The sequence below is a fragment of the Bemisia tabaci genome, chromosome 6 (assembly GCF_918797505.1).
Source record: "Bemisia tabaci chromosome 6, PGI_BMITA_v3".
Taxonomy (NCBI): domain Eukaryota; kingdom Metazoa; phylum Arthropoda; class Insecta; order Hemiptera; family Aleyrodidae; genus Bemisia; species Bemisia tabaci.
The window spans coordinates 38,378,574-38,395,317 of NC_092798.1; the positions used below are offsets into that span (position 1 = coordinate 38,378,574).

At 36.3% G+C, this 16,744-nt stretch overlaps 1 protein-coding gene across 6 annotated transcripts in view; it reads left to right on the forward strand.

Moving 5' to 3' along the window:
* unc-104 (kinesin family member unc-104) overlaps positions 1–16,744 on the forward strand; it is a 147,277-nt gene that overhangs the window by 107,662 nt on the left and 22,871 nt on the right. For 5 of the 6 annotated variants that reach the window (XM_072301746.1, XM_072301748.1, XM_072301749.1 and 2 more), the window contains 12 exons: positions 1,157–1,292; positions 6,878–6,960; positions 8,374–8,452; positions 9,445–9,614; positions 10,181–10,359; positions 10,763–11,018; positions 13,163–13,320; positions 13,840–13,979; positions 14,468–14,587; positions 14,951–15,084; positions 15,536–15,839; positions 16,314–16,379. In XM_072301746.1, coding sequence (XP_072157847.1) covers positions 1,193–1,292; positions 6,878–6,960; positions 8,374–8,452; positions 9,445–9,614; positions 10,181–10,359; positions 10,763–11,018; positions 13,163–13,320; positions 13,840–13,979; positions 14,468–14,587; positions 14,951–15,084; positions 15,536–15,839; positions 16,314–16,379 — 1,789 coding nt within the window. In that variant the 5' untranslated portion in view covers positions 1,157–1,192. Of the gene's footprint in view, positions 1–1,156; positions 1,293–6,877; positions 6,961–8,373; positions 8,453–9,444; positions 9,615–10,180; positions 10,360–10,762; positions 11,019–11,683; positions 11,698–13,162; positions 13,321–13,839; positions 13,980–14,467; positions 14,588–14,950; positions 15,085–15,535; positions 15,840–16,313; positions 16,380–16,744 lie in introns of those variants that run through there. The other variant, XM_072301751.1, reaches the window with a different exon arrangement.

The window sequence follows — 16,744 nt, forward strand, 5'->3', positions numbered from 1 at the left end:
GTGACGAGTTCTTGAAATTTAAGGGAGACCTGGAAATCAGTACATTTTACTCAGTCGTGAAAATTCAGGATAGCTCGCTTTCAAATTGGCAATATAATAGTGTTTCGTTACTTTCGAAAGACTCTGATCTTTTCCATGTCTGCTATCGACAGATATTGACTTTCGTCCTTGATCTATATCGTAAAACGGATTCTCATGATCAACATCTCTGAAAAGTCATGGAAAAATCAGTAAATTTTCAGTTCAAACCTTGGAGAATACAGAGAAAATCTGGAAAGGCAGCAAATTTTACTCAATCGTGAAAATTCAGGAAAGTTCATTCTCCCATCACTAATTTAGTCGTTATTTTGAGACTTTTGAAAGGCTCTGATCCTGATCACTTCCTTGTCTGTTCGTGAATCTTGGGATTTCGCTCCAAACCTGTCTCGTGAAACGGATTTTCACGCTCAACATCTTTGAAAAGTCAGAAAAAATTAGTAAATTTTCAGTTCAAAAACCTTGAAAAACCAGAAAAATTTGATTAATTCTACAATTTAAGTCATCTTGTAATAGTTTCTCTACCCAAAAGAAACAGAAAGAGTGGTCGACACAGCAACTTCGGAAATCGCGATCATTGCCAGCAGTGACGCGCCTTCAAATGCAGAGCTATGCAATCGTGTATTGAATTTGAAAGACTGAATCTAGATCGACTTCGATGCGGTCGCGAAAACTATCCTCGCGAATGTCTGCAATGTGGATGTCGTGGATGTCGTGAGGAGTTCAGACCCTGTATTTTACTGTATTTTAATCGAACAATATCACAGATGAAGGAGATGGGTGTTCTCTTCCTCTTCTACTACTTTTTTTCAATAGGGGCATGCCATTTCAAGTAAGACTTGTCTCAAGACATAGACACTTTGTGAAAAATGTCAAAACTTATAAGTTATATTTTCCGCCTTAATGTGTTAGTTTTTTGGTCATTCGAATCTTTTTGTGCTTCTATGTATATTTTCCACGGTTTTTCCAAATGCTTGTTCCTCAAAATTAGAAAAATGTCACTCGACGCTTTCATCTGAAATGTCTTGCAGTTTTCACTTCAACTGTTGTGAGACCTTGATCTCCTCTATATTTTTACGTATAATTGATAAATAATATTTTTATTTTTGGTTTGTTTCAGACTAAAAACCCCTGAACAGATCTGAAAGCACTCATCATGTCGTCCGTCAAAGTAGCCGTGAGGGTTCGTCCCTTCAACAATCGAGAGATAGTTCGAGAAAGTAAATGCATAATCGAGATGGCTGGATTTACCACTTGTAAGTACCTTATCACTTAGCTGTGTGCCTACTCCGCACACTGAACCGAGTCAGTAGGGGAAATCGGACAAAATTTGGAAACTTTAAACACTTATAACTCCGTTTTTACAAAAAGTTGAGGTTCAAAAGAGGTTTCATTGGTTTTCTCGTAAAATTTTCTTCCAGGCACCCCTTAAAATTTAAAATGTGACAAAATAAACATCAAAATTCGCACTTTTAGTCAAACATTTTATGTCCGAGGTCCGACCTCTTTAACTGACTCGATCCATTGTGCTCCACCCCCACAGTTTATTGTTCCATATTAAATCCTAAAATTTTTGTTTGAGGTCATGGTCTATTGTTTTGAACCAAACGATACATCGAACCACTATCTAATGAGATCTATGTATAGATACGCCCTTTAGTCAGAGGAGGAACGTTTTGTACAAAAAACTAGTGGCATTCACAATCAGCTTTACCAAGATAGAATTACGATTCCGTCGGCTTTAAAACCGGCTCGTCTCGAACACTAATTATTGTATTTTTTTCTGTTTAATTAACAACTAAGTAATACTTGAAATTTTGACCCGACGCGACGTACTTGAGAGCATGAGGTAGCAATTAGCATCAAAAAGGAAACTTTTAATTCTGAAATGAGCCGTTTTTGCACTGCTGTTACGAGCTGTCACCTCGAGCTCCATTAAGTTTTCTGGGTCCGGCATCGTCTTATTTTTTACATTGAATAATTTAAACTCCCGGTACTTATCATTCCCTGCGCTTCCGTTCTGGTGCTGGGGTCGTTCGCGCAACCACGACGGTCAGTCTAGGGGGTATTGCCACGACCAGTGGCGTGGCGTGCTTTGCGATTCATCGATTGATCTATCATTTAAACCTATGGAAAAGGATCGATAAACACGGTGTTCGCATTGAACACCTTGGTAATCGATTCTTTACTACAACTTCAAATGGGGGAATATCGATAATCGATATCACGCCTCGCCACTGACCACGACGCGACGCGCTTGCGAAAATTAAGAATTCATGAACTTGTCCCCGTCAATATTTACAGTTCGTTGAACTGTAACTTCGTCAACTTCTCCGCCGCGATAATGAAGTAAACGAGAAGTGCGAAAATATTGTTTCAAGAAATAAACCTAGTAGCGTCGGTTAATTTCATTGAACGAATCCACCGCTCTTTATACTGTCGATAATTTTGCAAAACACTCTTACAGATAGTTTGAATTATTAAAAATCGTCGAATTTTTTCTGCGACTTTGTAAATAGGGCCGTTTCCATTTGGATTTCGTTAAACAGAAAGGAACTGAGTCACATCAACTATTGCTGAATTTAATTTGGCAATTTAACTTTTTACATAATAATAATAATTCTTTATTGTTTAAGATGATTTGCACATATGGCTAAAACAATGCGTCAGAGTATGCTACTTACAAACAGAAACAAGTTGCTTTGCACAAGTTGTAAGTTGGTACTAGACAATTTAATTTAAAATCAATTTCGTAAATATAAGTCTCCACTAAGTGTGCATGAAGTAATTGAAATGGTGAAGCATGGTCAGTTTCACTTTCCCCACTAGTGGCGATCGGAAGCGTGAATGATCGATTATAATTATCGACATCTCCCTGCCCATTTGAAGCTATGGAATCGATTATTAAGGTATTCGTTCCGAAGATCCTATTTATCGATCCTGCGCTATAGGTTTAAATGGCAGATCAAGCGATATATCGCAAAGCACGTCAATGAATGGCCGAGGCAGGTGCCGGAAAAGTACACAAAAATGCCGGTTCGTCTGTGCTTGGACCGGGCCATTTTAATTGTTTTTTACTGTATGAAGAAGGAGACGACCCAGTCCAATATTATCCTTGATATCGATCTGTACACCGGTATTTTTCCTCGATGTTGCCTTCTACCTGTTCGTCTCTACCCGCAGTATGTAATTTTCTGCCGTGCTACGGAATAACGCCGTAAAACATTTGGACCGCGTTTTAGCAGAAAGGAACCAAGCTACATCGGTCATTGCCAAATATAACTGGGCAATTTAATTGTTTACAAGAGAACGTTTGCGCGGATTCCTATAAAAATGTTAAGCAATTTGCCTCGTTCAACGCAGGAAAAATTCGCTGTTTGTATAAAAAGCCGCACAACCATTTTCATGTAAATAATTAAATTGCCCAATTAAATTTGGCAATATTTAATGTGGCTTGTTTCCCTTCTACGTTCATATGAATGACGCTAAATTCCCCCCCCCCCTCCCCAAAATTTAATGTGGGGAAAAGTTATGCATATTTTTACTCATAATTTTCAGATATTTTGGATTAAATTGCGAACAAAATTGTAAGAAATTCTGTAAGCAATTGTGTAAAATTGGAAGACCAATTTTTAAAACTTTCCAAATAATTCGTATTTTTTCAAAAGAAATATGCCAACGTCCAAAGTCTCACGCGGTGTTTTTCCTCGGTCCGTCGCGAGTCGTTTGCCGCGCAGCTGGCGCGCCTCCTGGTAAAAATTGGACGTATTTATGCTGAAAGGAACTATGTTACACTCAAACCCTTTGCACATAGTTTCTTTTAGCATAAACACGTCCAATTATGAGAAAGGAGGAAGTTAAACCCATGAAAAACGTCGATATTATTTGGGGCGATTGGCCTCACGAAGAATCGATTGTTTTACATACATTTATAGGGTGGAACAACAGTGTTGCCAACTTTCAAGATTCGCCCTTATCTTTGGCATAAAGTCGAAACTGGTATTTGAGATGAGCCCTGGGGACTCCTACAGTCCATATATTAATGGCCTAAGCGCAAAACTGCACGCATCTTTATCGCAGTGTTTTAACATTTCCTGTTCCTATTTTATTTTTTCGAAAGGAAACAAGTCAAAGAAAAATCTAAGAAGTTTTCAAAAAATTACGTTGACTAGTTTTTCAAAAAAAAAAATAAAAAAAAAATAAAAAAAAAATAAAATAAAAATAAAAATTAAAAAGAAAAAACAAGAGGAAAGTATGACAAGGTGCCTGCAGAGTCGCAAATGAAGATACGTGGTTTCGTACCTTGGCCATCGATATATTTTCGTACCACCGAAAGCCCACGCGAAAATACAGATACGCATACGCCCCTACGCCCAGGGTCGGACTGGCTCGCATCTGAGGGCGTAGACCCTTGGCTGGTTAAAGGGGCGTAATGTGATATTTCCTGATAGGGCATCCCCTTCGTGGAGAGGGGCTCAGAAAATTTTGGCAAAGCAGCACAAGTTTACGCTATTTTCAGGTTCAAAGTTTATTAATCGTACTGAGTAAAAATTGTAAAATTGAACGTATTGAAGTGACCGACAGACTCCTAAAATTAAAGAAAACATAAAAAATTACAGCCACTAGACGCATCCAAGCACCATTATTTCCATAAGAACCGCGTTGGTGCTGCGGCTTACACGAGCTGAAGACGTGAGTCTAAAAATCCATCCTAAAAAAGAATCAGACAAGAACCTGAAAAAAGAAGAAAGAACGAGTATCAACACAGGCGACGACAAGAAAGACGTATTCGGGCCTCTTCTTTAACTTTTCTCCCGAATCCGAGCGACACCTCATTGGCAGCATATAGCAGAGCATTGAGAACTCACGCTTCGCGGCAGCGCGCCTTCAATTTTTCAGATGCAGCACGGACGTCCACCAAGTACGAATAGTTGTATCTCTGCGCCGTCGTTAACGCGCATCCTTTTCCTCGCTTTATTTCCATATTGTGTTTGTTTGCGTTTGTCTTATTCGTAACGGTGCTTCAAGCACTACGTGAATAATACAGCAGAAGGTAGGAGAGATGTGTTCGGGCCTCTTTTTTAACTTTTCTCTCGAATCCGAGCGATACCTCATTGGCAGCTTATAGCAGAGCATTGAGAACTCACGCTTCGCGGCATCGCGCCTCCAATTTTTCAGATGCAGCACGGACATCCATCAAGTACGAATAGTTGTATCTCTGCGCCGTCGTTAACGCGCATCCTTTCCTTCGCTTTATTTCTATATTGTGTTTGTTTCCGTTTGTCTTATTTGTAATGTTGCTTTAAACTAGAGCAAAGCATTGCGAGTTCACGACTCACGCCATCGCGTCTTACATTTTTCATATGCAATGTGGACATCCATCTTGCGAGAATAGTTGTATCGCGTTTACACTTTAGATGTCTCATACTTTTGAATTTCGAAATATATTAAGGTTAAGTTTGCCCGAGATATGCTATGATTTGTCCAAATCAATAGTCATTTTGAAAAGAAAGAAATATGTTTAAAGGTCTCTCAAGAGGTCTATAAAGTGTGCGTATGTCTAAAAATCGAACCGGCTATCGCTTCTACGGGAGTTACACATAGAGAATGAAGGAGGGGGATGATAAAGCGCCTGCATGTCAACAAAAAGGTGACAATTTCAAAGAAAAGTGTTTACGCTTCAGAAAGTACTTCTTGGACCTCTGTTCACCACTATGCGTAAAAGCACCTCTTTTCACTCCTAACTCTCTCTTCTTCCGTTCATTTAAGAAATTTTCCACATATATTCTCGGTCATAATTTTTTTTTTCTCTTTTTTTTTGCTATCTGTCAGAGGGGCGCGTTTTTGGCGCGCCAAGGGGGCATCTGCCAATGGCAGATTGGCCTTATGGCCAGTCCGAGCCTGCCTACGCCGGAAAAGATTAAAACCTTTCGCGAATTATTCAATAGGTCATTACCCACAGGTTTCTATTGGAAACGCAAATTTTGATTTCTTGGCATAAAAATGCGTCACTGGAAAAACGTGCCTCCATGCGTTAATGTCCCTTGCTTCATGGCGGCCACGTACATTTTTCGATGGTCTGCGCTCAACGTCTCTCCTAACAAAATTAAACAAATTTTAAGAAGTCTGGCAACATGAATGCTTCGGTTCATGATATTCTGCCTGCAAGGAGGCGGTGAGGTGACCAACCGTGTCCTCTCAGGTTTGCATTACTCGGACGTGCTAATTGGAATGAGGAAACAGCAGCGCTTTCCCATTACTAACTCGCCGAATGACGCCATGAGTTTAAGTTCGCCTTCAAATCGTTGGTTATGCAATTTAAGCCACAGGGAAATTAAAATAGTTGTATCATGCTGTTCTGAGTTTCTTGGGAGGATTTTGATCCTCCATCTCGTCCATGGAAGAAGTTGTTTTTGTCCATGTTCAATATCTTTAGTCGTTGGATATTCTAAAAACTAGTCATCTTGGTCACCTTACATCTCAATTGAGGGGCTTGGAGGACAAGACGCATTAGTGCAGTTTTTGGCATTTTGAGAAATACTTGTTCAAAGTTTCGAAGTTACACAGATCCCTGAGAAAGTTCAAACTGACTTTTGATGCTTAAAAATTGGAATTCGGGAGCGAATTTTTCACAGATTTTGCATATTAAGACTATAAGTTTACTTGAAATCATTAATTTCTCAATTTTCTCAAAAACTGCACTTATGCGCCTTGTCCTCCGAGCCCCTCAACTTGAAGGATCATTATACCAAGGGCAGCACCGTTTTATCAGCAGATGCCTCTTTACTTCTAATGTAACACATTTTGTCCTCCACTAATAATTGCTATATTTTTGTTGCAGCAATTGCCAATCCCAAGATGCCTCCAAATTCTAAAGAATCTGTTAAAAGCTTCAACTATGATTATTCGTACTGGTCTCACAACGTAAGTAGTTTTCATATTACACTTGTGTGAAGTATATATTACAAGTTTTTTATTTATTGAAGTATTTATCAGGGCCGGATTTACCTACTTGCCGCCCATGAGCCGCCTGTATTTTGCCGCTCCCTTCTTATTCGTTTTGAAACATCAATAAAAACCATCAAATGAACGTGCCAGCGGTGGAGGGGTGCATAAGACGCGTTTACTCGTGTTGGACACATTTTTTTGCGAAAGCCCTGTCAACACTACTAGCCAAAGTTCACGGAACTTTGTGCGAAAGTTAAGTTTCGTAAACCTATCTCTGTGTGGACAAGGCCTTCCATTTATAAGAAATGAACGAAAAAATTATGAAAGAACAAACATAAATGTGGATTAATGATTTTAACTTCCGCCGCGCCGCGCTAATCGCACCGTGCTGGGCGCAATGCGTAAAGTATTCCGACAGTCTTGTAGGCGCTGTGAGTTTCACGCCGCGCCGACCGCTGCTGAACGCACTGTGTTTGACGCAATGCGTGAAGTATTCATCCAGTCTTGTAGGCGCTAATATGTGTTACATGCCGATCGCCGCGCCGAGGGCTTATCCTTTTCATCTCAAGTCCTCGTCATCATTTCTCTCTACGTCGCGCCGTTCCGAGCCAAATTGCGTGTTTTAACTATTTGGTTTCTCTCTTAACTTGAATAATTAAAGGTGCTGTCTCTTGTATCTCTGAAAGACGACAAAATTAGAAATTATTATACTCTCAGGAAATGAGAGATTTTGTCGCCTTCTCTCGTTTGTAATTTTTTTCTCTGTATCCGATTTTTTTTTAAACCTACTTTTAAAAAAATTGCAAAATTTGCCGCCCCCTATAGATTTGCCGCCATGGGCCGCGGCCCATGTGGCCACCCCCTTAATCCGACCCTGGTATTTATTACACTTATAATAAAGTATTCTCGGACAGAATTCCTGACACCGTGGAGGTTATTTTTATTATTATATTTGCATTATTATTATATTTGCAGACTTTTACAACATTTCGTCGCTTGGCTGGTAGAAAGGCGTAACCCCTGTCTTAGAGATGAGCTCAGGAAAGCATTGAGTTATAAGGACAACAGAGTTCATTGCGAAATAAAGTTACGCCCTCATGTCAGGAGAGCGATGATTTAGTTTAATAGGATATTTTAGTAAAATTTTTCAAGTCGTGTGGCTGCCTTATTAACACTTCAATGAAAGTTTTTATTGTACTATATTTGCACAATAATGAAACAATGATTTATAATTTTCCAACTTACTATCAGTCCCCAGCGTCAAGTTTAATAAATTTATACTCTTCTCCGAAACTTTTGAATTTTTCACCTGAAGTGGAAAATTCAGAGATATTATAAACAATGTATTTGCACCCTATATTAATCCACCCACTTGTCTTTGTTTCACAGCCTGATGATCCTAATTTTTCTTCTCAAATTATGGTCTATAAAGATATTGGAGAGGAGATGTTGGAACATGCCTTTGAAGGTTTGTAAACTTATTTTTTGCTTTATTCTTGCCGAGGCACCATGTGTGTTTTAATGAAATTTTTGTTAGAAGCCTTTTATTTACGGGGATGGGAGGATGATGGTCAGAATTACCCACAGGGTTTTTAAAAAAAAGTAAAAAATTAATACAAGTACATAGAACCTCCTCACTCTTGCCTCCTCTTTCCTCTGAGCTCAAGTATGGCCTACGATTAAGGTCCAGAGCGGAATTTCTTTTGTCAGTAAGGTATTTTGCTTCTCAAATTCAAAATTGTGTGAATGTTTGAGGAAAAGAGGGAGGGTTGACTTTCGTATTTGGGAAGTTTTGACAATTTTTTGGCATCAGTATGATCCTCTAAGTCGACTTCTATAGTGGAAAAACCTTTTCAACAGATATTGAAGAAGGAAAAGGGGTTCAAACTTCAAAGAAGAAGAAGAAAAATTCAATGTCACGTATTTATCAAATTGAGACACTTATTGAGTCGGCTGAAAAAGAGATTCTATAAAGCAACGTACACATATTTTTTTTTAAATAATCGTATGTCTCTTACTTATAATTTACAGATAATTGAATTTTTCAGTTCGAAAACGACCCATTTCGGAAAAATGAAACTTTTCAGGAGACGATAGAAACTGGGTTACAACCAGCAAAGGAGTGTTTCTAGGCAGGTGATTGAACCTGAGTTGGGTCGTTTTCAAATTGAGGAATTAAATTTATAAAATAATAATTTTTTTTTGAAAAGCATAAACATTTCATTACCCCAATTTTTGTAAGAGTGCATTCATGTTTTTATCATTTAATTCTTTTCCAACAACAAATTAATAGAATGAAAATCCGAACTTCAAACCCAAAAGCACTTCAAAAGCAGAGAGAATGGAAAGATTTCCCAAGAGATGATTACTTTAAACAGTATGATTTGTGCATTGCAAACGTTTTTTCTTTACCATTGGATGAAATAACTACTGTACTTTTCTCTTGCGCTCTTTTTTTAGGATACAATGTGTGCATTTTTGCATATGGTCAAACTGGTGCCGGCAAATCTTATACTATGATGGGCAGACAAGATGTAGAGGGTGAAGAAGGAATAATACCTCTAATTTGTTCAGATTTATTCCAAAGGATTCGAAGTACTACTTGTGATGAATTAGCTTATTCTGTAGAGGTAATTTGTTATTTATTTTTCTTTCTTTCACATTACTGCCAAGCAAAGCTAAGTTGAGCTGATTGTAAGTTGAGCTGGGCTCACTGACAAGTGTGATCTACTGATAAGGTCTAAAAAGATCCAAAACGTTATAGATCTCTCAGTTTGACCCCAGCTTAGTATTTGAATGCATCTACCTGAGCTGCACACTCTATCTTGCCAGTCTTACACGGATACTCATTAGAGCAAACTGGCCATTAGACATAACTGTAAATTTATAAGCAAAAAATTAAATAAAAATAAATTAAACACTACTAAATATAGAAACACTTTTGAAGTCTGCACAAGAATATGTAAAAAAATGTATCTATGTTTTGACTTTACTTGCACTTTTTTTTTTATTAAATTTGGGAACGCATTTCAAGGCTTCTGCCCTTATTATCAGCGATAACCCGCGGGTTAAAGACATTGAAACACGTTTGAATATGTAATAATAAAAGTGCAAATGAGTCCAAAACATAGCATGTTTTTTTTTTACAATTAAATAATACAATTTTTAAATGTTATTTATTTTTGAATTTTTACAGGTTAGTTACATGGAAATTTATTGTGAAAGAGTTCGTGATCTGTTAAATCCAAAAAATAAAGGAAACCTGCGTGTTAGAGAACACCCTCTCTTGGGTCCCTATGTTGAAGATTTGTCCAAATTAGCTGTTACGTCCTATCAAGATATTCATAATCTAATCGATGAAGGCAACAAAGCAAGGTAGGTAGTCAACATGTTTTACTTACACCAATGTTCTCTTTTATATAATTCTTCATCGCTTCAGTTGGTCCTTGTAGCGTCTTCTGCTAATTGTAAGAAAATTTAAGCTTTAAATATACCAGAATAGGAATAATGAAATTTGAAAGATTTTTTTCTGAATTGAGCTTTTAAAATGAATTTTATCATTCTGAGGTGTATTATCAAGTCAAACTGGGCAACTTTGTATTCCCTTTCTATAAAGAAATGAACTGGAGCCTTGACTTGACCTCACCCTTCTTTAGAAAAATAAATAGAAAACTTCCAGATATTCAGTAGAAAAATATCTGTTTTTAGAAATAAACAATTTTTTCCATCGTAATCCTTTAAATTTTTCTAACGAAATATTCATTGCATGCTTTTCCAGGACGGTAGCTGCCACTAATATGAATGAAACCTCTAGTCGATCTCATGCTGTCTTCACAATATTTTTCACGCAAAGGCGGTTTGATGAAATGACGTCTCTAAGTACTGAAAAAGTCAGTAAAATTTCTCTAGTCGATTTAGCAGGTTCAGAAAGAGCAGATTCAACTGGTGCTAAAGGAACCCGTTTAAAAGAGGGCGCCAACATTAATAAAAGTCTTACAACTTTAGGGAAAGTCATATCAGCTCTAGCAGAAATTGTAAGTACTGTAATACTTTTATTTTTCTCTGACGATATTCTTTCTTTTTTCATTTTCGCACATTGGACGATTCTGTCTGTAAGTTGATAATGAAGATCACCTATCCTTATTCAAAATAAGTACAGAAAACCTTCTTTTTTTTCTTTTCATCCTAAAATTCCTAAGCTCATGAAAAATTGTAGATCATATAGTGTCCATTTCATGAGACCTTAAGAGACTAATTAGGATAAAAAATTGAAGACTGAAACCTAGAAATTCACATTGGAAGTAGGGTTCATGTGTTTCTTCACTTTGTATTTGTCTTTTTATGTTAAACCTCGACCTTAATTAACTTTTGGTGTTACATTATTTCTGGTGGTGTATATGTGAATAACTGACTGTCTAATCCTGTGGAAATTTTCCAAAATGTCTCAGCCACAATATTTAAATCTAATTAAAGAAGTTAATAACTGAACCTAAAAAAGAGTAAAAGAACATAGAAAGATATTGTTGCAAATAACTGCATGATGGTTTCAATGAGACGATGAATTGTTTGAAAAACTCTCTAAATCCATGCCCAAAATATGATGTACGATGTAATTAATTTGTACAACTCCACTCTAATAAAATTATGTTTTTTGTTTGTTTTATTCTCATTTCTGACGATTTAATTTGGATCAATTCAGTCTGTAAGTACATAGTACGTATTTGTTGTTGTTTCTTTTTCTTTTTCTTTAATTCTATCTGTTATTTTTCGTTTTCTTTCGCCCTCTTTTTTTCAGTCCATACTGTTAAGTTTAAATAAAATTTATGTGTCAATAATCCCAGGAATGTGAAAAATCCCTAGTCTTACAACCCATGGATCCAAGTATTGTAAAAGAACCCTCGCTACTTTGACGCAGTAAAATAACTTTAAGGGGGTATGGTAGTAAGGTTAGAAAAAAGTTTATCCAATCCCCTATTTTCAGAAACTAGAAACGCACTTCAACTTAAACAAAACCAATCAAAAGAGGGGTGCCTCGAGATGGCAAACTGTTAAGAATATCTTGCACCTGGGATTCAAAGCGCTTTTCTATTGTCTCTGTCAGTTTCATGTATATGGCATGTTACAGTTCTACTTTAATATTCACTGTGTCTATCCATCTCTTTTTCTCATTTATTATTTTCAACTTTTTTCGAAATTAGATGTCAAAGCCTTAAGATACACCTGCTTTTGTCCAAAGTCAGAATGCCATACATTTTTCAATTCCTTCTTTTGACAAAATGTTTTATTGCAAGATTCTATTGGTGTGCTCATCATTCATATACTCTGTGTGACTGTGCTATTTTATTAGGAACTCCTCCTGAGAAAATAAACTACCAAGTATATCAGATACCTCTGTAAAGGAGGATTTTGTTTGAAAAAAAATTGCAAAATCTTGAATGCAAGCACAGCATTCTTACCTTAGACATTAGCATGTATAGTGATCCGAAAGTACCATTGCATCACTGTAAAATTCATAGAGGAGGGAAAAAAGAAGAAAAAAAGAGAGAAAGCAAATGTATTTCTACGGGAAGGAGTGTATTTTCCCCAAGCAACTCTTATTTTTCAATAAGGTGTGCACAGTATTTCACTTGTAATTTTTTTCACAAAAAAAGCCAAACCTGTTTCCATATAAAATACTGGTCGATTAATTAATTTTTGACAAGGAATTAGATAGTAACTTAAAATTCTTTCTAAAATATTTTTTTCTGTTCCTCGTTTATTTGTCTTTGCTTTGTCAGATGTTAAGGTCATTTGCGAATGCTCTCGAATGTTTTATGCTCCCGATTTTGTTTGTTTTAATGTGTTCCCATATCAGGTACATACCGACGGTGAAACTACCAAACCTCGTAACTCGTTTGCGGTGTTTAAAAATCTAGGCTCACATTTTATTTTTTTGAAATAGACCAAATCAATATCATTCCTTGAAATTTTCAAGGAATTTTCTCCGCTCAAAGAGGAAAAATCACAGAAATTTTCAAGACTGGATGTTTAGTAGTTTTTCATTTAAAAAATAAAGTATGACGGGAAGTCTGCGACGTCGCAAACCGAGATACGTGGTTTGGTAGTTTCACCGTCGATACATTTCATAGACGCATACTTTTTTATACAAATATTTGTAAATTTTTCCTTCTTTTTGCAGGTTACCAAAAAGAAAAAGAAAGCTGATTTCATCCCATATCGAGACTCAGTTTTAACATGGTTACTCAGAGAGAATTTGGGTGGCAATTCGAAAACAGCCATGATTGCAGCTATTAGTCCAGCCGACATTAATTATGATGAAACGCTCTCAACACTCAGGTAAATATTTGTCGTTAAAGTCGTAAATTCAAGAATACCATCCTCACATCCTTGTCTAACTAAAAATTGAACGCTCCAAGTCCATTTCTTTGAACATTAATCATTTTGAAAGAAAACAAGAGGAACATTCACGGAGCCACCGTGAAAAGTAATTATCGTGAATACATTAGATTTTGCAGTTGGGTGAACAAATTGAGAATATTTGGAGATGAATTATAGCAGAGCTAGGCGAGTAGCTTGAAAGTAGAGGATGACATTTTGTGTGAGGTCTATGACTAAAGAGAAGCGACTGGAAAAGAGTTCCAAGTTTGGTTCTCACCGGGAGGAGACAAAAGGGATGCCCAGAGAGAGTTTGGAGTTAGAGAGCACTCTGAAGGGCACAAGGAGGATAAACAGCTCTGGCAAAAGAAAAAGAAATGATGAACCGTGGTTTTTGTGATCTTATTGAAAACTCAGCACTTTGAACTATTGTACTCTTGATTTTAAATCTCAAAATAATATTTTGAATTTCCATTTCAGGTACGCTGATAGAGCCAAACAGATAGTGTGCAAAGCTATTGTCAATGAAGACGCTAATGCTAAACTGATTAGAGAATTGAAAGAGGAAATTCAACGATTGCGAGAGTTACTCAAAGCTGAAGGAATAGAAATACATGAAGGTAAATTACATTCTTAGTTTCTGGTTCTGTTTTACACATCTGTGTCATTAACTGTGAAGTTTATTCTCTTGAGTATGATGCTGTTAACAATAATTTTTGCCGGTAATAAATCAATTTATTCAAATAAATGTGAAGGAGCAGCAAGCCTAAATAAAGTAAAAAAACAAGGAGAGAACCATATAAACTATGGCTCGGTTTATCCGTAACGGATCATCCAAACTAATTTTTGGGAGGACCGACTTTTTTTATTGGGTACCCGTTTCTTGTAGTTTCTCGAAGGGCAAAGTAAACCTCTTGTCATGTCTCCTTGTTTGCTTTCTCATTTTAAACTTTTATTTCCGAGTCCGCTGTAATCCATTGTACTGTACACCTTATTTGTGAATATTTAACACATCGAAGCATTTACTTCATCACTTAGTCAAGGGATGTATCAGGTTAATATTCAATGATTTTGACTTAACATAATTTTTTTTTTCTCTCTCAATCAGGTGATGATGGTATGAAACTCATGAAATCTGAGGATGAAGATGGCCTGGGTCGCAAAATCTCGCCGTCAATTGCCGAGCAAGCAGTTGACCAACTACAAGCCAGTGAAAAGCTCATTGCAGGTACTTGGCACATTTTTAATGGCTCTTTTTTTGTAAATAGATTTTTTCAGTTCAAATGCTATATAGAAGATCAAGGAAGATCTTTCATGTGTAGACGACCATTTCATAAAAGAGTCTCGAGAAAGAGCAGGAAAAATGGAATTATGTACAATCATAATGTATAGCCATAATTGTCTTTAAAAAAATGCAAAAAATATGTTAATAAATGCATGGTAAGCGATTTGGCATACCATTTTCAGTTTTGAAAGGATTGCTTGCCTTTTTTCTTTTTCTTTTTTAATTTCTAGAAATGGTTATCTAGTTTAATCAAGGTAATTTTTTTTTTTTTATGAAATTAAGTATTAATTGTCATTTTTCTCACAGAACTAAATGAGACCTGGGAAGAAAAACTGAAAAGAACGGAAGAGATTCGACTTCAGCGAGAGGCTGTTTTTGCCGAAATGGGTGTTGCAGTCAAAGAAGATGGCGATACTGTTGGTGTGTTTTCCCCAAAGAAGGTGCGTACTTTTTTCTGTTTTTCAGTTACTGATAACAAGTGAGTAGTTTCACCCATTGTTGACCTTTGAAAGTAATTCTCAGAAACGTCAGGTAACTCCGAACTCATCGAGTGTAGAGCCCCTTCAAAACGAGTGGTAGGCCACACTTGAATCATCCACACAGTATCCGCGGATACTGCTATTGCCGTGTGGTTTGTTGGAAACACAAGAATTATTAACAAACAGTGAGTGTTGTAGAGTTTTTAGCTGAGTTTTCAGTACTTTAGTAATGAAATTTTTTAGCTGTTGTATTTTTTTACTCATCTTTGCCATGTCTAATGCAACTGACCTTCAAGCTGAATCCATTCCAACATTTTAAACTGGACTAGATCACCAAAAAATATTTATTTATTGAAGTTTATTTTCATTTATTGTCAAATTTTTATCATGATTATTTTCTCCCTTCTTTCAGACTCCGCATCTAGTCAACCTGAATGAAGATCCTTTCATGTCAGAATGTTTGATTTACTACATCAAAGATGGTGAGACAAGAGTAGGCGCTGGAAATCAAAATGAAATTCAACTCAGCGGATCTCACATTCTTTTAGAGCATTGTACCTTTTTGAACAAGGATGGCACTGTGACGTTATCTCCAAATCCCAATAGTTTATGCTATGTCAATGGTCGGCAAATTAACGCGCCGATCGTCCTGAAAACAGGCTCCAGAGTGATCTTGGGCAAAAACCATGTGTTCCGATTCAACCACCCTGATCAAGGTTTGGAAATTTCTGCATTATTTACTTATGAGGAATTAATTTAAGTTAATTAAATATCTGTTAACTGTATTTTTCACTCTGAGTTATGATTTAAAGGTATGAAAAGTTGCATCGTGCCATTTTTCGACAGCTGTAGTCACAGACAAAAATGCATATTTGCTATCCATCGATGAACTTAAAAGTATTATTCAATGCCTTCTGATAGATTTTGTAGCTCAAGATGTCAGAAGAAGAAGAAGAATCAAAATGGAAACAAGTTTACGAATCAATTTAATTTTTTTTTTTTTCTATTTTTTTGGCCTCAAGGCGACTCTTTTAGTGATACCTAGTTTATATGTGTTCGGCATTTTGTGATTAGTGCAAGACTTTTATCATTTCTCATGAAATTTTTGTCGTTTAAAATATCTTTACAATTTATCTCAAATATCTTTCATATTGTTTATCCTTACATTGTTGGTTTTTTTTCCTTTCCAGTACGAGAAAGACGTGAAAATAAGAAAAATCTGCAAGAAATCAATGAAAATGAAAATAATTTGAATGGTATGTAAAATTACTTCAATTTTTTTCTTTATGTATCTTTAATTTGTTTTTTATTTTGGCTCTTCGATAACCCTCCTGTCTTTTCAAATTATATTTAGAAGTCCTCTTTAGTTAATTTTATTTCCTCCAATACTCATTTTTTAAATATTATACATTATGCACTAAGGAGTGGATCATAGACATTTTTGATGCGTTCAACGTGATTTTTGTGCATTTTTAGCACTTTTAAGTGCACTCAGTCGACTGTATTTCTTATGTGAAACGGATCCATTCATTTTCTTATTGACATCTTTAAATCAAGTTATCAAAACCTTTCAAAATAGAGTTCTTCTCTTTCAATTTTAATAATTTTCAAAAATTATATT